This window comes from Chelonia mydas, chromosome 5 (genome assembly GCF_015237465.2).
Source record: "Chelonia mydas isolate rCheMyd1 chromosome 5, rCheMyd1.pri.v2, whole genome shotgun sequence".
In the NCBI taxonomy this organism is placed as follows: Eukaryota; Metazoa; Chordata; order Testudines; family Cheloniidae; genus Chelonia; species Chelonia mydas.
The window spans coordinates 98,216,791-98,237,981 of NC_051245.2; the positions used below are offsets into that span (position 1 = coordinate 98,216,791).

The window sequence follows — 21,191 nt, forward strand, 5'->3', positions numbered from 1 at the left end:
GATTTGTAAATCAACTTCTCTTGGATTTTTGTGTAATATCTTATTTAGATTGTCTCACTGCTCCCCAGCCCTGGAGCCAAGGCGGCATGGACCTGGTCTGCTCAGCGCCCTGGGCCCTGCAGCAGCAGCTGGCCGGGCGGGAAGAAGGGGGAGGAGCTGGGAGGGAGAGGCCGGGGTTTGCTTCGCTTTCTCTCTCCTCCCGGGGAACGTTCCAAAAAGTATCCAGCGTTCTGAAAAAAGTAGCGAATGTTCCAAACCTGCTGCAGCCCGCCCGCCAAAACTCAGCCAACACAGGGGGCAGGAGCTGGTGTAGTCAGTGTTACTCCCGCTGCTGCTGCGGCAACCGCAGCTTCCAACTGGGCAAAAGGTGGGGGCAGCTGTCTTATTTGGGCCGCATCGCAGCGACTCCTTCTGTTGCAGCAGGAATTGGCTAATACTTGTTAGCCGAACCTCTCTTCTCCCAGCCACACCCCAGCCCCTGAAACATTAACTACCTTCCCCCGTCCCTAACTGTGCGGGCGAACCAACCGGTCCGGGACGATGCCCAATGACTCATTCAACAAGCCCTCGGCTTCTTCGGACCATCATGCCCAAGGGGGTAAGATGAGCAGCTTCGGGAAAGCCGCCGTTCTGATGGCTGCTACTACTCCTGCCGGAGGTGGAGGGGGTGCCGGGGTCTTGACTCAAGCCGCCGCCACCGCCGCCTCCGGAAAGAAGTCTCCCCGTCTCCCCAAGTGTGCCCGGTGCAGGAACCACGGCTACTCCTCGCCACTGAAAGGGCACAAGAGGTTCTGCATGTGGAGGGACTGTCAGTGTAAAAAATGCAGCCTGATCGCAGAGCGGCAGCGGGTGATGGCAGCCCAGGTGAGCTGGGGATAAAGGGGAACCAGGCCTCCTCGATTGAATCAAAAAAGGGGCCAACGGTGGTGGAATGTGCCTTTCCTAGCACCTGTCTGAAACGCAGATACTTGACAGGCACACGAAGCTCCCTGCAGTGCAGAGAGAGGGGTTTAAAAGCTCTTATTTCAGGTTGTCACTCACGTGCACAATAACAGTTCCCCCACGGATGCAGGTTCTGCTCGACAGCAGTCACTAGAAAAGCTCTCGCAAGAATATACACCCTGCTCCCCAAAGCCTCTTTCCCGTCAAATCTCCTCCAGTGTCTCCATGTTTCCCTCTAGACCCACTAGGCTGATGCTTTGCGGATGGCACATCTCTTGTTACTCCAGACTGTCCGTTAAAACAGAGACTTGGGGAATTCAATCCACCCTGCACCTCCTCCCAGCCTTTGATTATTTGCCATTATATGGTTTCCATCTGCCATAACTACTAAAATACATTCTTGTTTACAAATAAATTTCATAAAACCTTTAAAACCTACCTAGAGGCCTGCTAAGCCTTTTATTCATCTAAATTATCGGCAACATGTCATTCCCTTCAGATGTTTTGGATAGAGTCCATAAAAGCATATGTGCGATCTGTCCTCATGTGTGTTTCACCGGTTTCTGTATTTATAAACTGCTCAGAGTATGTTTTGAAAATGAACTTCCAAAGACATTAAATAAGTGCCCACATATATTTGCTTAAGTCTACCTTTGTAGTTTGACCGAGAATTGCTAACTTTGTAAATGGAGTTGAATAGCTGCACTTCACAGATGTGAAGATAATAATACATACCAGGTTTTCTAGATGAATGGAAATGAATTCAATCATGTTTTACAAAACTAGAGTTTAACGCATGCTTGTTTTTCCCTTTTGCAATCAACAACCTAAACTTGTAACCTAAATCTACAACAGAAAAAGGAAAAATCTTCTGAAGAGCATGCTGGTCTGTTTGAGTTAAAACACCCCAATAAAGTCACGCTGGAGCCATGAAACATTTGTGTTTTAGAATTGGCAAAGAAACTGAAACAGAAACATTTAAAAAGCAGATTCTTGTCACACACTGTTTTTTTCCTGTTAACAAATGACCACATATTTCCTCACCAGTTTGATATGTATATTTAATTTACCTTATGTAAGCAAATAGTTACTTGTTTTCAAACTGTAAAATATTGATCTAACTGGATGGAAGCATCTGAACTCATTAAAGGGACATAAAAGGACCACATATTTTACTCGCTCCTGATACAGACAGATTCAAGATTTGGGAGTTTAACCTGTGTTGATTGCAGAAGCTGGTCCAATATGGTATTTTTATGAAATCTAATTGGGTTTTTTACATCTACTATCATACATATTTTGTTTAATCCTCTAACCAATGTAATGAATCAAAGAGTAACACATGATTCTCTTAATAGGAAAACAATTACCTCAAGAAAAAAAATTCTTTAAATTTTGGAATTACAGTATGCAAAAGGAAAGAACAAAATGATTGGATTTTTTTTAATCTGAATAAAAATGCTTTACTTTGCTGCTATCTCCAGATAATGTGGTCTTGAAGAGCATCTTATATTGAGTAAATGAATGTGAATGCTTTTCTTTATAAATTGGTATGACATTTTGACACTTTACTTACAGCAGTATTCAGAAGTGGTTTTAGTAAGTAGCGGATAACTCATATAGCAGATTTTGCATAATTTGTGAATGTATTTCCATTGCAAAAATGAGTAAAATACAACATGTTTATAAACTTTAAATTCAATTAAGACATTCAAGATGCAAGATTTCCAATGAAAATTTTTGGTGATGCATTTTCTATTGTCAAATACAACTTCAGTTACCCTACATGGATATTTTTTGGAAAAATCTTCTTCATGTAAGGTCAGCTAATTTTCATATTTTTGTAGGTAACTGTTTAAGTTAATTATCTTAAAAATAATTGGGGATCTGATCAACTCAATGAATGGTGGAAGCAGAATTGAGTTGTAGTTTTCCAGTTTGACATGCTTATTTTTTCTGATGTGTTCTGTGTTTTTAGGTGTACTGTGGTTCATTTCTAAGAGTAAAAAATATTTTTAGTGGTGTTTTAAAAACGTTTCCCTTGAATTATCTGTTTAAAAAATATTGGCCATTCAATATCTTATGCTCTTGAGTTGCGCTAGTTTTAAACTTAAAATTGGAAACTAATAATTGGTGCTGGTACTCTGCCCCCCCCGGCTTGAAGGGGTTTGCATTATATACAGGATTTACAGTTTGGTTCAATAGCTCTCAGCACCCCGACTATAAAAATTGTTCCAGCACCACTGAAACTAATAGTAGCTAATAGTTCAAGCTTGGTCCAGTCCTGCATGGGAGTAACTTTACCCACGTAAGTAGTCCCATTGAACTCTCAGTTATACATGTAAATGTTTGCAGGATTGAATCCATATGAATCTGCAAACCCATGCTTATGTGAGTAATTCTGTGTGTATAAGGGCTTCTTGGATGAGAAAGATTGTGTGGCTTTGAGATGCAACATCCTGTCTTGCATTCCGTACTTGTGCAATTTTACTAGAATAAATTATTTGCAGTCATTAGGCTTACTTATGTGAGTAAATGTTGCAGGACTGAAACCTATGGATTCAGTTCTGCAAGTGGTTGTCTCTCAGAACTTCCAGAATCCAAATTAACTATAATTCCCTTGCTCTGTGACTGAAGTGTGTGGCTGGTTGACATATTTTTTAAAACCTTGCAGTGCTGGGGTCAAATCCCATCCCAGTCCCTGTTCTTGGACCAGGTCATGTACTCCCATTTCCCCCAAATATTGTTGGTTTTAGGAGGTCTTTCTTAGAATACTATTTTGGAAAAATTATAGGTGCTTTTTTACCTCACTGGAGATAATACACAGAGATCCTGTTGTGACACCCTGTGAAAAAGAACCATTTGAAATTGTAAAAGTGTCAGTAAAAGTATCAGATTCTGTACAGATTGTTCTCATGCTGCTAGGTAGCTTCCATAATATGATTAACTTCTCTCTGCACATAGGCCTAGATCCCCAAAGGTATTTAAGCTCCTGAGTTTCTTCCTACCACCTTTGTTGATCTTGACCCTAGACCTCATTGTGCCTTATTGGGACTGCTGTCCTTACCTAACCCAGAGCTTCCTGGAAGTGCTGAATGTTCCCACACATCATTTCAGTTGAATTTTTTTATGTATAGGAGTTAAGATCCTTAAAATCTTCACTTACCACTCCCAATATATTTTGCATTGACCCATTTCCAGCAGGTGGGATCTTCTAGCACCATTCAGCTGATAGGTTGCTGCTAGATTTTGCAAATGAAATTCCAAGAGTTTGTGTTGGAAGATGTTTTTGTTACAAGAACAATTATTAAAAATGCTGCTTTTTGGGGGTGCAGCATCATTAGAAAAGTAAAGAAAAATAATACTGTTCAGTATACTGTAGTATTGAGGGAAAGGGAGATCTAGGTAAATTATACTGTGACATCTCAAAAACTGTGCCCCAAAAAATACATGGTCACCTCTTGTAAGTTGGAGGGTGATTTCCACAATTCAAATGCAAACATGGACCAAACTGCCACCTGTATGGGAAATCACAGCATAGGGGATTATAAACTCTGATGCCATGTCTGTGCTAGCCAAATGACTCGTTAGTGACAAGGGGTGTTAGCCGTGGGTGCAGCTAACTGCTGTTTAGCTACCACTGCAGACAAGGAGAAATGGTGCTGAGAACTGCAGCACAATGGTTTTCCCCCAGGGATAGACATACCCCTGGTTGTCTGCCAGCGGGTACATCAGCTCGTCTAGATATTTACCTACTTTTACAACAGGCTACATAAAAAGCTGTAGCAAAGTCAGTACAAACTAAAATTTCATACAGACAATGACTTGTTTATACTGCTCTAGATACTATACACTGAAATGTAAGTACAATATTATATTCCAATGGATTTATTTTATAATTCTGTGGTAAAAATGAGACAATCAGCCATTTTTCAGGAATAGTGTGCTGTGACACTTTTGTATTTCTATGTCTGATTTTGTAAGCAATTAGTTTTTAAGTGAGGTGAACCTTGGGGTAGGCAAGACAAATCAGACTCCCGAAAGGGGTACAGTAGTCTGGAAAGGTCGAGAGCCACTGCTGTAGTGGGATATGTGGATGACCTCTCTTTCTGAAGTGGTGCTGAACATGGTTTGTTTGTACCTACACTTGTAAAAGCTATTTTTGGTGCTGGTTGTGACATTTGTTGTCAGCAACAGGTTGTCTACATGAGCAAAACAAGGGTATAGTTTGCTAGCTCAGAGTTTCCTCTGGTTGCGTGTATTGGTAGGATTGCTGTAGAATGAAGGGGAAGTTCAGGCCACAGAACCCATGGATCTGGGGTTCATTTATGTGGGAGGCATGTGTGTCTTGTTCTATGGTCCTCATGGCAGCCATATTCTCATGGGTTCGGTGACTGCTCTTGCCCTGCTTTCTTCCTGTGTGCTATGAAAACTTGCCTGAGGGGGATTCTGTGGCAACAGCCTGCAGGGCAACCCAAGATCACTACTCCTCTCGGCACTGGCCTCCATGGATCTCCTGAGATCTTCAGACTTGCCATTTCTTGTGGGGCCAGAGCCCCCACCCTGATGAAAAGCTGCAACAGCTACTCTGCAAGTGGGAGCTTTCAGAATTTCCTGCCCCGCTGAGGCTACGTACGAACACAGGAGATTATCTGTCCCCTTTGCCCAGATCCACAGCAAGTAGAAATAAAATAACAGCCAGATATCTTTGAAAAATCTTCTTCCTGGCTTTGCCTGAACGTGACTGTATCATGCTGACCCTGGCTAGAATCTTTGACAAGAATGATGTGATTTTAGCCAGTACTAAGTATTTAATTCCTGTGCCCCTGCTGAAAACAGAAGACATATTTGTTTATGGCGGTAGCATTTTACAAGAGTGTTTCATCTTACCGATGTAACCTAACTGAAGTTTGCATGGCTATAAATGAAGGTAAATTTTGACCCACGTTGTTTCATAGCATCTTTTTCCTTTATACCCCTCAGAATGTTATTGCCCCCTTTCATGTCCTGATATTAATAGCCATGAGTTGTTGGAATGTGTTGTATGTCCCTTAGTTTGGGACCAGTGGATAATTTCCCTTGTATTCATTGTGATCATTGTCTAACGAGAGACTAGACACAGAATAGTTGTTCTTGTTTCCAGGTTGCATTGAGAAGGCAGCAGGCCCAAGAAGAAGAGCTGGGGATCAGCCATCCCATCCCTCTGCCAAGTGCCCCGGAGCTCTTCGTTAAGAAGGAAAACAATGGTGGCAGCTCCTGTTTATTGTTGGAAAACAGCAGCCCGACACATTCAACAAACACAGCAACTACAGCATCCACCACCCCATCAGGTAAGGGAGTGGGGGGGAGAGAGGGGGGGTTCTGGTCACTCTAATGAAGAGAGCTTGTTTCAGAGAGATGCTAGTTTTTGTTTTCCATGCTTGTTATAGCTGCAGTGACAGGTCTGCTGTGTGTTTCCTTCTCTTTTCTTTCCCACAGAGCAACACTGCTGTAGAAAAAAATCTGACAGAAAAGGTGTGGGGGGGGGGGGGGAAGGGGATGCAGCAAGCAATTTTTCATATTTTTTTCTTTTTTAAAAAACATGTGGAAATCAAAATGGAAAATTTCAGAAACCATCAGCCAGCTCTTCTACTGTATATATGTGTAGGCATGAAACAAGTCTGCAAACTGAATGCAATCATTTCCATTCATATCCGGGATTTAAAAGAGTTCTCTCAACGCCATTGTGGCTGAAAATGAAGCCCCTTGGGCCACATCCACAGCTGATGTAAATCATCGTAGTTCCCTTGGCGTCAGTGGGGCAATGCTGATTTACACCAGCTGATGATCTGATGCTTTGTCTTTACAAAACCTCACATAATTAGAAATAACAATTGGTCGTAACCAAAAGTGAAACCAGCTTCACCGACTTCCATTGTCCCAAATAAGAGAGATGAAAAAGCAAACGAACACGGTGAGAAGGAAACTGGATTTTCGTTTAGGTTTAGTAACCAAGGGGATGTTAGTAATATTGGTAAAGCAATTTGTTAAAAATATGTTTGTGAAATGGACATTGTCCCACTAATTAACTAAAAATCACCCCTGGCCAGGGTGCTTCTGTATGTCAGCTAGCCGACACCATTGCCCACTCCAGTACATTTAGAGCTTAATTCCTGCACCTGCCAAATGGAATTGCTATATCCCACGTTGACCAGGCAACCCCTCTGGGTCCAATCCCTGTACGCACCGGATGGCAATTCCATGATTTGTGTGTGTTAAGAGGGTATTGTTTTGGGTTGTGTTTAGAAAAATTGCTAGTTGGAATTAACAAGTCAGATTTTGTTTTCATTCAGACAATCCTGTTTGGACTCATGGTCAACCAAAGATGATCTTTTCATAAAAAGAAATATATTTGGAACACTGGGTTTTGTTTGTGGTGGGGAAGGCTGGTTAAGGATTAAAACAGCTTGTGAAATCACTTCCAGAGATTGAGGTTAATTCGGACAAAAGAGGGGGAAAACTTACTCAGATAAATCCAGAAAATGAGATCACGTTGCAATCAGTGAAACACTCACTCAGGAACTTCAGCCTCAGTGGATATACAATGGAGTATTTAACCTACTCAGTTTTTACTACAATAAAAATGTGCATTCAGCACCCTTGGCAATATTATAAAAATACACAGATCCATAAAAAGATCCTAGGAGAACTTTATGCTGGAGTGAAAAATGTAAAGTGTAAATATTGCCAATTTAAAAATCTTTAGAAATATTTTTAAAATGTCAGTAAGGGACTAATTAATTATAAACATCTTTCAGGCCACTATTTTTTTAAGCAGAGTGTCTTTGTCAGTGTGTCAGATAATTACGTTCTTCAGCATAGTAGCTCCATGTTCTTCTTTAGCATTTTAATAAATAGCACCATGTAGGCAGCAGCATTGATAATATTGTGCTTAGACCTTTGAAAAGTAGATGCGTTTCCAACAAAAGACAAAATAGGGGTCAGCATTCCTTTGCCAGAGATGAATTCAGAAATCATGTACAGCATCTGGGGATGAAAAGTTTGGCTGAGATTTTCAAAAATAGGAGCCTATGTCATAGAATACCAGGGTGGGAAGGGACCTCAGGAGGTCATCTAGTCCAACCCCCTGCTCAAAGCAGGACCAGTCCCCAATTTTTGCCCCAGATCCCAAATGGCCCTCTCAAGGATTGAACTCACAACCCTGGGTTTAGCAGGCCAATGCTCAAACCACTGAGCTATCCCTCCCCCTATTTAGGCACCTAAATAAGGCCCTGATCCTCTAAACACTGACACATATCCATAACTTCAAGCACATGCATGGTCACATTAGTGAACTCCTGGCCCAGTTGAAGTAATTGGGAGTTCTGCCATTGACTGCAGTGCAGTACTGTTTTCACCATTGACTTTGATGTGACTACTCATGTCCTTCAAGTTAAGGATGCACATAAATATTTGCAGGAGTGAGGCCCGAGTGGCCTGATTTTCAGCACTGTGCACCTGGCTTCTTCTACAGAAGTCGCTGTTCAGCACCTTTGGAAATTAGGTTTCTTAGCTGCCCAAATCGAGATTTATGCGCCTAACTTGGTCTTTAGTTATTTTATGTGTGTCAACATTTTCCTCCCTAGATACAAGTACCGAGGTGTACAGGTATATATGTCTATATTAACATATATAGATTAAACTTCCTTTGCAGGGGATCTTTATATGGTTAAGATGATGCCAGCCCTAGTATGAGAGCTGCAGAGAATCTTCCCCTTTGCAATCCAGGGTGTTTTCAGGTATCCTGAACTTGTGTTTAACCAGTTTTTAATATTACTCTCAAGCAAGAGTTTAATAAGTCACCTGATTTAGAGACTAAATGAGTGGATTGCGCGTTAATGGAATGAGGGGACATTGGGGGTGTGGAAAAGCAAGACAAAGGGGGCGGCAGTAAGGAAAAACTCCACTTTTAAAAATAAAGAGTCTAAGAATCCGATTTCAGTGACCAACCATATCATGAAAGACCCAAAGCCTTCAAACGTGCCATGTGAATGAAACATAATGATGGCTTATGGTGAATCTGGTATGTACTTGGGCGGCCACACTGCTATTTTTAGTGCACTAGCTTGCAGAGAGCTAGCACATGTCTGTCCACCCACACTGGGAAGCTCCGTTCCAGCTGTGGTGTAGACATACCCTAAGAAAGATAGCAGGCCCTGCCTCACTCCCATGAAAAGGAACTGCAGGGGTTGAATAGGGCTGGTTCATAGCAGCCTGGTGAGTGGGCCCTATTTTGGAAGTGGTGGTGTTGTGCCCCAGAGTCTAAACTTTCAGTGAAAATAAAAATGAAGTCCTTAGCTCTGACAATTGAAAAGATAACCTTCCAAATATGAATGGAATATAATTGATGGAGCGGTGCATGCCTGAGTCTGCCGGCAGCCTGGGCTCTGAATTCTGAACTGCTCCCCTTCATCTCCTTGGCATTAGGGAGAGAGATTGCAGGATGACCCTTCCCCAAGGAATGTGTGGGGAGGAGAGAGAGGTTGGTCAAAGAAGGGAGCAGAGATAGAGGAGATGGCCCAACACACCACTGCATACAGCCCTTCCCCAAGGACAAAAGCCCTGTTAGTGCCCCACTGTGCTAGGTTCTGTACAAACGCATAGTAAAAGTTAGTCCCTGGCCACTCTATATAGATGAGACAGACAAAGGATGGAAGGGGCAACAGAAACACAGCATGGGGAAGTGACTTGCCCAAGGAAAGATCATAAAGTAGGTCAGTGTCAGAGATAGGGTTAGAAGCCAGGTTTGCTGAGTGCAGTCCTCTCCACTGGATCACGCTGCCTGACCTTTCACAGGGCCTTTTTTGTATGTAGATGCAGCTCTTTGGAGAACAACCATCTACAGTAGTAGTCAATGCTCACTGAGTCAAACCATGGCCTGAGCTGGAGGCAGACTGCTTTCACTGCCACGCAGGAGAACCATGCGGACACCCAGGAGGACTCCTGTGAGGACAAATCTCTTTCTGTCTAACATTAGCATATAGTACACAGGAGGTCATAGTGACAGTTGTTAATTCTATTCCTTATGCAAGCTGTTGGCTTTAAAGGCTTAGTAGTTTTCCTTTTGAACTTCATCAGACTGCACATAGCTTGTGTGTGAAAGAGTCACACAAATCAGATAGGGTGCCAGGGAGAGAGGGACTTTCCTCATTGTATCCCTTTTATTGGCAGGTCAGAAATATTATGACACCTTGAGAAACCAGAGGCAGTTTTTCAGACCTCTTGCGACACGCTGTTTTTGGAAAAGAGGCAGAATGAGGCGTACTGGCACTAGAAAAGCAGCTTGCCCATGTACCGTTTCAGTCTTGGTGACAGTGTTTAGTTTGAAAGGTGCTTATTATCTTCCAGAATCAGAAAGAAAAGAAACATAGGAGTTTGCAGGATAGTCAGCAGGAATAGCATGGGAGCAAATGAAACAGTTTGGGCAGGACAGATACAGAACTTCTGTAAGCAGATCTCATTGTTACTGAGCAATTTTCCTGAAAAAGTATCATCTGGTTTAACTGTAGTGCACAGATATTGTAATGCTCAGTAAAAAGCCAGGATTCAGGAGCGTTTAGAGCAACAGTGAGTTCCTCGTGTTTTGTTTTGTTAATTAAATGTAGTGGGCAAAATTCGGAGATGAGTCTTAGGGGAAACTGAGCTGATGTGATTGTACCTTTCAAATGGCCTTTCTTTTAGTCCCAGAGTCATCTGTGATCCCCACAAATGTGATGTCCCTGCACTTCTTTGGTTTACATCAGAAATGCAGAGCCATGAAATGAAGGTTGCAGAGAGAGCCGCTCACATGAAAGGAAGGAATCTCACGTCATTTTCATGGAAGAAATGTAATAATTTGTGCCCTCATTTTGCGGTTTTGTCACACGTTATGCCTTGGCAAGTTGGGAGGTATGGGCGTAACATACACATTGAGGAGACCAGAAGATGCTGTAGGATACTTCAACTTTCTGGGTCTCCCCCATGTGATGCAACTGAGACTCCGCCAAGACTTAGCATAGTAAAGCTCGACCTACTTATCACCAGGCAGCTTTACACATTGTGGGCTTCTTCTCTCTGTAAGGTTTCCTACAACCTTAATCAGGGCATCATTTCTTTGCCTCCATAATGACACTGGTTCTGATCAGGTTAAATGTACCATTATTAGCACTTAGTAATCCATTTCCAGGGTCGAGCGCACCTAGCTCAGTGGTCCCCAGTCCTGATTAGGGGCATCTGGGTGCCACTCGGATATTAATATTTAAAAGTACTACAGTTTCATTTCAGATAGCACATAGGTTTAACAAAATCTGTAATCTTGCCAGTATATAGGAGAAAAGGTCCAGATGAAATACAGAACCGACACTTTGTTAATGTAATTGGACTAAAAAAATTGAAGGTTTAGTTCATTGTTATTTTTCCTTTTGATACATTTATCATGAATGATGGAAACAAAGGTGTTTTCTTCATATTTCACTAGGTAGGACCTCCCTTTATTAAGAGACTGTTGGCGGACTGGCATGGTTTGTCTACATATTGTTAGGTAGTTATGTGATTATTGGTCCACTGGCAAAGTAGCATTTAAGTGTTTACAAGTAGAGCCTTGAAGATCTGCGGATATCTGCTTTATAGCCGCAGATATCCGCATCCGTGTTTGTGGATATCTGCAGACGATTTTTGTGGATTGTGGATACAGATGCGGATAAAATCTCCCCTTTACCCTTTAATTTCCTCCTTTCCTTCTTTTCTGTTAGTCTTTCACTATGTTCATGCTTAAACAAGAGGGTGTGTCGGGGTATGGAGGAGTAGGTTCTTATGCCCCTGTATGGGTACCCAGTCCAGTCACAATTAGCTCTAAAACAAAGGAAAATGTAGGCAATAGTTATTACTGATGATCTATTAGATTGTGAGATAGTCTCCCAAGGGAACTGGAAAAAGCCCCATTGCTTGGGTGATTTTCAAACTGGACTGGACAAAGACCCATGGAAAAATATGGAAATGGACAATCCTGCACTGTCAGGCATGTGGGCTAAAGAACCTGCCAATAGTAGGTCTTTTCTATTTCTGATTTCTATGATTCAGTACTGGATTTGTAGGCGGTATTGGACAGTGGGGTGGATGTGACCTCACAGTGCACAGCCATTGCAACCATGGCAAGTCTTCTGCTTGCTGTGAGTTCTCTATACAGGGGATACCTCTTGTCGAGCAAGTGAGGTACTACTGCTTCTCTCTTTGTTGCTTTGGTATAGCCATGTTGAGGAATGCCGCAGAGACTCCTGAGCATCTCATTATAAAAAGGGCATAGATAAATCTGAGAGAATCAAGAGAAGGGTGGCAGAAATGATGTACGGCTTGTCGAAAAGGAAACTAAGGGTGGATATTACAGTCTATAAATATCTGAGCAGTAATAATATGAAGGAGGAGGAGTGATTATTTACAGTACTTGAGACCGCATAACAAGGAGCAATGGCTTGAAACTAAAAAAAGGAAAAAATTAAATTAGACAGTAGACACTTTTTTTCCAACCTGGAAGTGCAGTTAGGCAATAGAATGACCTGCCTAAGGACAAGGAGGTAAGTGAAGCATCGTAAGCATAGGCCGCGAGTTATAGCCTGTGCTCCACCAATATTGAGGAACGTGGGCCCAGCTTCACCAATGTTTGGGCTTATATTTTCAGAGCCGTCCTGTCCATAGGATGGACCGGGGCAACCGCCCTGGGCCCCGTGCTTCGGGGGGCCCTGTGCTTCAGGGGCACACTGGGTCCAGGGCGGCCTGGGGGGCCTGGTGCTGGCAGCCACGAGCGACCCGGCCCCAGCCTGCCCTGCCGTGCTCCGCCTCTTTCTGTCCCTGCTCTGCCTCTGCCCCACTCCACCCCTTCCCCCAAGTCCCCGCTCCGCCTCTTCCTGACCCTGCTTTGCCCCCATTCCACCCCTTCCGCCAAACCCCAGCCCTGCCTCTTTCTGGCTTCTGCCCCCGCGTGACATTGGGAGCCAGTGGGATGGGGCAGAGCGGGGCGGGATGGGGCTGGATCGGTCGCTGCTGCTGGCTCCAGGAGCCCCACTAACCCTCCCAGGCCGGCCTGGACCCTGCGTCCTCCTGAAGCACAGGCCCCCACAAAGTGCGGGCCCAGGGCAGTTGCCCTGGTCTGTCCTATTGTCAGGACTTCTCTGCTTGGACCCATTCTGGGCACCACCAAAAATTATACAAACCTGGTGCCCATGATTGTAAGAGGTGTTGAGGACAGAGGTGGGCAAACTACGGCCGGCGGACCACATCCTGCCCGTGGGCCCGTCCTGCCCGGCCCCTGAGCTCCCAGCCAGGGAGGCTCGCCCCTGGCCCCACTCCTGCTGTTCCCCCACCCCCGCAGTCACGCTGCTGCATGGACAGTGCTCTGGGTGGCGGGGCGGCGTGTTCCTGCAGGGCAGTGCAGCAGTGTGTCCGGCTCTGGCCGGGCGGCGCGACTGCCAGACGTGCTGCTCTGAGCGGCACGGTAAGGGGGCCGGGGCCAGGGGGTTGGATAAGGGGCAGAGGGTTCCGGAGGGCAGTCAGGGGACAGGGAACAGGGGTTGGATAGGTGTGGGAGTCCTGGGGGTCCTGTCAGGGGGCGGGGGTTTGGATAGGGGGAGGGGCTGTCAGGGAGTGGGAGTCCCAGGGGGGCCTGTCAGGGGGCGGTGGGTCCCTGGAAGGGGGCGGTCGGGGACAAGGAGCGGGGAGGGGTTGGATGGGTCGGGAGTTCTGAGGGGGGCAGTAAGGGAGCGGGAAGTGGGAGGGGGCGGATAGGCGGTGGGGGCCAGGCTGTTTGGGGAGGCACAGCCTTCCCTACCCGGGCCTCCATACAGATTTACATATATATATCTCCCTCCCTCCCTCCCTCCCCTAAATCCTGAAGTATCACGTATGCTTGCTTAAGGCCCAGACAGCATTGTGGAAATACTAATGCAGCAGAACTATAGCAAGACTGAAATTGTCCAAGGGGAAATCTTTGGGTAAAATGTTCATGACTTTCTTTTCCAGTTTTCAACTTGCTTAAACATTTCTGATGAAATTTCAAAACTTTTTGAAAAACTAGTTAACCAATGTGGGGGAGATAGTGGGGAGGAAGGTCGCTAAAAACTGTTTTCCCACCAACTCCAGAGAAGAGCTTGTTAAGGGGATTCGTCACCCTGATGCATATGCTGGGGAGAGCTGTCTGCATTGCCATATGGAAATGGAGGAGGAGCCAGTGGGTTTGTACACAGTGTGAATGCACTAGGGCCATACTTCTCATTGGTGGGAACAGCGAGCTGCATCTGCCGCTACGCCTCGAAATCTTGCTGTCGTTGGCCAGGGGCTGGATAAGTGTGTTTGGAGTACCCAAGGCACATGCTGGTGCTGAGGCTCTTTTCCCTGGGTCCTGCTGTACTTCAGAAGTTTCCTTTTACTAAGGCTTTCTTTGATTAATACAGGGGGGAAATGCTGATAAATTATTTCCTTGTTTTTTTCAGAACATTATGGTGGATCCTCTTTTACTTGGGCTTCTCTGAGTCTGCAGCTCCTTTTGGATCAGCGTTTCTGACATATAGTGAGATTTTCAAAGGCACAGATGAGAGAGATCCTCAGCTGGGGTAAGCTGTCATAGTGCTCCATTGACTTCAATGGTGACAATTTACACCAGCAAAGGATCTGCCCTAGGTGTCTGGCTCCCGTTGAAAGCCAGTGGGAGTTGGTTGCCTGTCTGTGCTTTGTGCCTCTGAAAATTGCCCCCATAATCTGATATTGGTAGTAGATTTGCATCTGAATTTGGGGGGTTACCTGTTCCTGGCATATGTTATAAACACTGAGACAAAGAATTTTGGTCCATTATGATTTTTTACAGGGACACTGTATTATTAATCTCTCTGTGCCTAACCTCTTGTTCCTTCCCGTGCCCTTGAAATTTTTCCTATTATTTATCTGAATGTGTGGTGTTTTGCTAATGTTTGTTGTTGTTTTTTTAGAAAAAACAAGATTAAAAGTGGAGACTGCAAGATTATTGCACACTTTCTTAATTAAATCCTGGCACTGTCCCATTTGTTTCTTTGCCCCATATTTTATACTTCACAAATCCTGGTTCTTTCTGTTTACTTTTTGACAGTCCTTCCTTATTTATAGGGCCCTATCAAATTCACAGACTGTGAAATCTGGTCTCCCCCTGTAAAAATCTGGTCTTTTGTGTATTTTTACCCTATACTATACAGATATCACGGGGGAGACCAGCATTTCTCAAATTGGGGGTCCTGATCCAAAAGGGAGTTGCAGGGTGGGTCACAAGGTTATTTTACAGGGGTCATGGTATTGCCACCCTTACTTCTACGCTGCCTTCAGAGTTGGGTGGCTGGAGAACAGTGGCTGTTGCCCAGGTGCCCAGCTCTGAAGGCAGTGCCCTGCCAGCAGCAGCGCAGAAGTAAGGGTGGCAATACCACACCATGCCATCCTTACTTCTGCGCTTCTGCTGGCAGCGGTTCTGCCTTCAGAGCTGGGCTCCCGACCAGCAGCCGTTGCTCTCCAGCTGCCCAGCTCTGAAGGCAGCGCCACCACCAGCAGCAGTGAGGAAGTAAGGGTAGCAGCACCGCCACGCCACCTACAATAACCTTGCGACCCCCCACAACTTTTTTTTGGATCAGGACCCCTACAATTACAACACCATAAAATTTCGGCTTTAAATAGCTGAAATCATGAAATTTATTATTTTTAAAATCCTATGACCATGAAATTGACCAAAATGGACCATGAAATGGGTAGGGCCCTACTTATTTAAAGGCTTGGCAGAATTTGATTTTTATTCGTTTTATAATTTTGACAGATAATACTGATGTTTATTTTTAAGCATTTTTTTCAATTTTTATCCATTTTAAATTTTCACAGCTGCATATAATTGTGGGGGGTCAACATCACATGTAAAAATATACAAAGTTTGAAATTCTAAGAAGGTCGCAATTAGCATTTTTCCTGCTTTGCATATCTGTGAATTTCTAGAATTATCAATGGAAATATTTCTGCATCGGTTTGAATGTACTGTGAAATCAATGTTTACCAACATTTACTGATCAAAACCTAGTTCTTCCAAGCCTACTTATTCATCATATTGGCCCTTATTTCATATTTAGTGTATTTATTGCTAGATGGTCTGTGTGACCACTAGCTTAGCTTTGAACGTTTTCTTTCTAGATTTTTTCTTTCTGATGCTTATTCACATTCACCCCTTCCCTAAACTTGTCTTAACTGTGGTGTTCAGTCTATGATCACACAATGCTTGCAAGAGCTCTACTTTATTTGCTGTCTGACTCCAGCTGTTTGTTAATAGCGATAAGAGCATCCCACCCAGACTCTGCCTGGGAAACTCAACCCTTAAAGACCCTAGTACCATACAGTCTTTCCTCTCTGAAGTGCATTGTCCTTGTTTTCACTTGTGTTTGCTCTCCTATTAGTCAAAATTACAAATTTGACTAGATCAATCAGTTCATGGAATTCCTACACACATGGTATTCCACCATACATCCAGGAGGAGATTTTTGAAGGCTCATATCTACTTAGGTGCCCAGCTTGTAAAGGAAGGTGGGTTTTTGCATTTAATCATACCTTCTGTGCTGCATAAAATTAAGGACAGCATTTTCAAACTTGGGTGCCTCGCTATAGGCACCCATAAATCTAGACCAGGGGTGGCCAACCTGAGCCTGAGAAGGAGCCAGAATTTACCAATGTACATTGCCAAAGAGCCACAGTAATATGTCAGCAGCCCCCCATCAGCTCCCTTCTCCCAGCACCTCTCACCCACCAGCAGCCGCACCAATCAGCTCCTCCCCCTTCCTCCCCATCAGCTGTTTCGTGGCATGCAGGAGGCTCGGGGGTGGGGGGGCGGGAGGAGTGAGGGCACGGCAGGCCTCGGGGGGTGGGGAAGGGGTGGAGTGGGGGTAGGGCCTGTGGCAGAGCCAGGGGTTGAGCAGTGAGCACCCCCTGGGCCGTTGGAAAGTTGGCGCCTGTAGCTCCAGCCCCGGAGTCGGTGCCTATACAAGGAGTCACATATTAACTTCTGAAGAGCCGCATGTGGCTCTGGAGCCACAGGTTGGCCACCCCGATCTAGACTTATGCACCTAAATAAACAGCCTAATTTCTGTTGACTCTGAACCATTGAGAGCTGCAGGGTATCAAGAGCTTTGAATCAGCTGATTTATTTAGATATTTAAATATGGTTTTTATGTGTCTCAGTTTAGGCACCCTGTTTGAAAAATTTGCCCTAACTTCCTTTCTAATTCTCCTTGATACCTTTGGCTAAATTTTCAGAGAGGCCTCTACCAGGTTTCTCTGTATACACAGGCCATTTACACGCTCAGATCCAGATCCTCAGCTGCTGCAAAACATCATAGCTCCAAAGATCTGGCCCTCAGTTGCTGTGCATTATTGCTTTTGTATGTAACTGATAGATTGTGCATGAACAAAAGTCGTTTGTGGTCAGTTTGCATTTTCATGGACACATGTTTTTGCAAGTATAAATTCTACTGCTTGCATACACTAGTAATCACATGCAGGAATTGTGTGTGCAAGTTATTTGCACTCACTGATGCAGGCCACTATATACATATAGATGGTTCTATACCATTTCTAGTCATATCGCTACCAAGAGTGTGTCTGCATAATAAAAAGAAAAAAACCTCTCCCATTATTACTAGTTGGTGTTTTTCAGAAACCTTTTTGATTTCTGTCATCATGTTGCTTCTAATCAAGTGGTCTCTAGCATTCCGACCATAAGCTTACTCCCTTTGTTATTTTTAGTGTGAGCTATAATGATTTTATCCCAGTCATATTTCCTCCAAGGTCTTCTATCTCAGATACTTGTAAAGCTATGCCTCCCTACTAATGTTTTCTTTGATCTTCTTGTTAATGACTTAAATCCATACTGGTTTTGTTTCTCCTCCTCTCGTGTTTGCTCCTCTGAATCTGCAGGATGTGTTTCTTATCATTGTCTGGGCTTTTAGTTTTCTTTCCCAATTTCTTTTTCCATAATATTTCTTCCTCTTTTAAGAGAAGTTCTTGCGTTATTTAACCGATGTTCCTATTAAAAATTTAATTCTCATATGTTATATTATAGTATATTTAAATATTTGTAGTTTTCTCTCTCTCTCTCTCTCTCTCTCTCTCACTCACACACACACACACACACACGTCATGCTCATAGCAAGTGCAGTGAGGTTGAAAACTACATTTCATTACAACCCCTTATTTTTACATGCTCATAATTTTCTAAAACACTAACCTTTTGGGCCCCAGTCAGGCAAACACTCCTACATGTTGGTAATTCTATGCACATGAACAGTCCCATTGAGTATAAATATCCCTATGCATTAAGTTACAAATGTGCATGAGTTTGGAGGATCAGGGCCTTAGTCAGAAATTTTGAATGCTTGCTCTCTGTCCAACGGTGAATTTTTTTATGTGTGAAAGTTTGAGCAAAATGTCAGTTATTTTTGAATTACGCCTTTTTGCTCAGCAATGTAACAAACTGCTGACAACTCTGCAAGTTGTTTGTAGTGTTGTTGTAGCCATGTTGGTCCCAGTATATGAGAGAGACAGTATATGAGAGGTAGTATTTTTATTGGATCAACTACTGGTGAGGTAATAACTTTTATTGGATCAATTTCTGTTGCAGAGAGAGATGAGCTTTCGAGCTACACAGAGCTCTTCTTCTGGTCCATAGCTCGAAAGCTTGTTTCTTTCACCAACAGAAGTTGGTCCAATAAAGATATTACCTCACCCACCTTGTCTCTCTCACCTTGTAAGTTGAAGAAGGACTATAATATGTCAACTATCAGGACTGGTGTCTTTATTTGATTTGGGGGGAAAGTGTTTTTTATAATTTAACAAAATTAGGAATACTTTAATGTTGAATACTGAACACATGCAGTAGATTTTTTTGAGAGGTGCATGCTTAAGGATGAACAAATTGGACCCAATCCACTTCCACGGAAATCAGTGGGGGTGTTTCCAGTGACTTCAGGAGGAGTTGGATGTAAATAAATGCACAACGGAGAAGCTGGTTATGCCATACGCTTCCTCCGAACGTACAGTGTCCCACCCACTGGCCAGCCCTCCTGCCTCCTTGTTATTTTCTCAAATTGTTTTGCCTTTTAAAATAGTTTTTGTCGTTTAAAGTGAACTACAGACCTTACAGTGACTTTTTTAACGTATGATGAGAACAAAAGGAATCCTAATAGTAATATTGGACCATTACTTGATGGAAATGATAGAATTGTCAATAGTAATGCAGAAAATGAAGGAGGTTTCAATAAATGTTCCTGTTCTAAACCTGTGGAAATGCCAGATGATGTAGTCACATTATATGATGAAGATGAAATACTTTCCATTCTAACAAAAACTAAGGAGGGTGTTAAACAGCAGCTACTAAAACTAGACATTTTAAATTAGCAGGTGCAGATAACTTGTATCCAAGAGTTTTGAAAGAGATGGCCAAGGAGCTCTCTGAACCACTAATGTTGATTTCTTTTTCAATAATTCTTGGGACACTAAGGAAGTTCCAGAAATTGGGTCACCTTGATTCTGGGGGCCAGTTTAGCTTTCAGCATAGGTTAGAACAGGGTCAGGGATCTTCTAACCTGCACAGGATAAAACAACATTAGGGACCATTCTGTCAGCATAGTCTGGTAGTTAGGGCACTTAGTTAGGATATGGGAGACCCAAGTTCAAATCCCTGTTCCAGTGACTATTTAGTTATTCATAAATAGTAGAACAGCTTCAGGAGGAGAAAGCCACATGCCAGAATATCCCACAGTCCAGTGGTTAGGGCACTCTCCTGCAATAGCAGAGATGCAAATTCAGATCCTTTCTCCACATCAGACAGAGGGGGGAATTGAATCTGGGTCTCCCACATTGGTCCGCTAACCATTGAGCTAATGCTTACAAGGGAGGTGCCAAAGCTACTGCCTCTGGCCATTTTGTGAATCCTTTACTATGCTTCTGTCAAAATGCTGAAAATCTGAATGAAATTACTTGGGCCAAAACAAGCTGTTTTGACTTTTTCAGTTCGGTAGAAACTATTTGACAAACTAAACACAAATTCACCAATAGTTTCAGTTGACCTGAAACTGCATTTTTTGGCAAATAAACTATTTGTCCAAAAAATGTTGCCCTGTTCTCCTTCTGAGTGCTTTACCTTGCAATCTTAATAGTGTTCTTTTTAACGTCTTGCTTTTTAATTAATTTCTTAATTTATATTGCACCTTTCTTGCCAAGAAAAATATAGTCTATTTGACATTGGTTTAAAACTTAATTTTAGCTCAAACTTGGAAAAAAACTGTATACCAGAAAGCATTTGCTTATGCTGGTAAACTCAAGATAATGACTCCAGCCTTATTGTTGGAGGGGGAAAATAATATTCATTCCTTCAGTATAAAATCAGTATTGTTTCTGGCAGTAGAATAAACCTTGAGAAACATAAGAGTTTAGGCATTGACGTCTTTACGGATAAAGCCAGCTCCTGCCCACAGACTGCTTTCTCCTGATAGCGTTCACATGATGCTTGTGCCTTTTTGATAATCTTTACAGAATTAGCAGTATTGCTTCTCACCCTCGCTGACTGTGTGGCTGGACATGCCAGATATTTTCGAGAGTTGTCAAAAAAATCACTTGAAGACATTCTTAATCACTGGTTGTTTTGTCTTAAGGGCTAGCATCAGAGTGAGAAGAGATGAGGATGAGGTAGGAGTTGCCAGGTGGGATGTGCCTCAAAAAGACGTTGTTAGATAAGGAAGTGGTGCAGCAGTTAAGTATGTCCCTGTATATTGCAGCTGAAGTGGAATAACAGCCGGCCTGGAAAGGCTATAATACTTCCATTGTGCCCTTTTTTAAACACTTTGAAAAGTGGCTGTGTAAAACTGGCACCTTCTTACCAAACAGATCAGCTCCCTGTGTGTGTATTGAGAGCAATATCTAATAACTTTTGGACAATAGTACATTTTTGCTCCATTTTGCTCCTGTTTGCCCTGCACAGCTTCGAGAGAGCTGAGTTATTTTCCTGCGTGTGCATCAACAATAGAATTATTTATTAAGTTCCAATCAGTTACATCTGTGCAAATCCATTGAAGGGAACAGGCTTGGACCTGTGTCACTGAAGGCATCATCTGAAGACCCTGGTGCTGCAGAGGCATCGCCAAGGGCACAGGTTAGCCTGCAGAACCTTTGTTACAGGTGATGATGGGCAAGAA

At 43.4% G+C, this 21,191-nt stretch overlaps 1 protein-coding gene across 1 annotated transcript in view; it reads left to right on the forward strand.

Annotated features, from left to right (window-relative positions):
• The first annotated feature begins 302 nt into the window (after nucleotides 1-302).
• Nucleotides 303-21,191, forward strand: part of DMRT1 (doublesex and mab-3 related transcription factor 1) — an 84,402-nt gene continuing 63,513 nt past the window's right edge. The window contains exons 1-2 of the mRNA XM_007065580.4: nucleotides 303-864; nucleotides 6,086-6,272. Of these exons, the coding sequence (XP_007065642.2) occupies nucleotides 541-864; nucleotides 6,086-6,272 (511 nt within the window). The 5' untranslated portion in view covers nucleotides 303-540. The remainder of the gene's footprint in view (nucleotides 865-6,085; nucleotides 6,273-21,191) is intronic.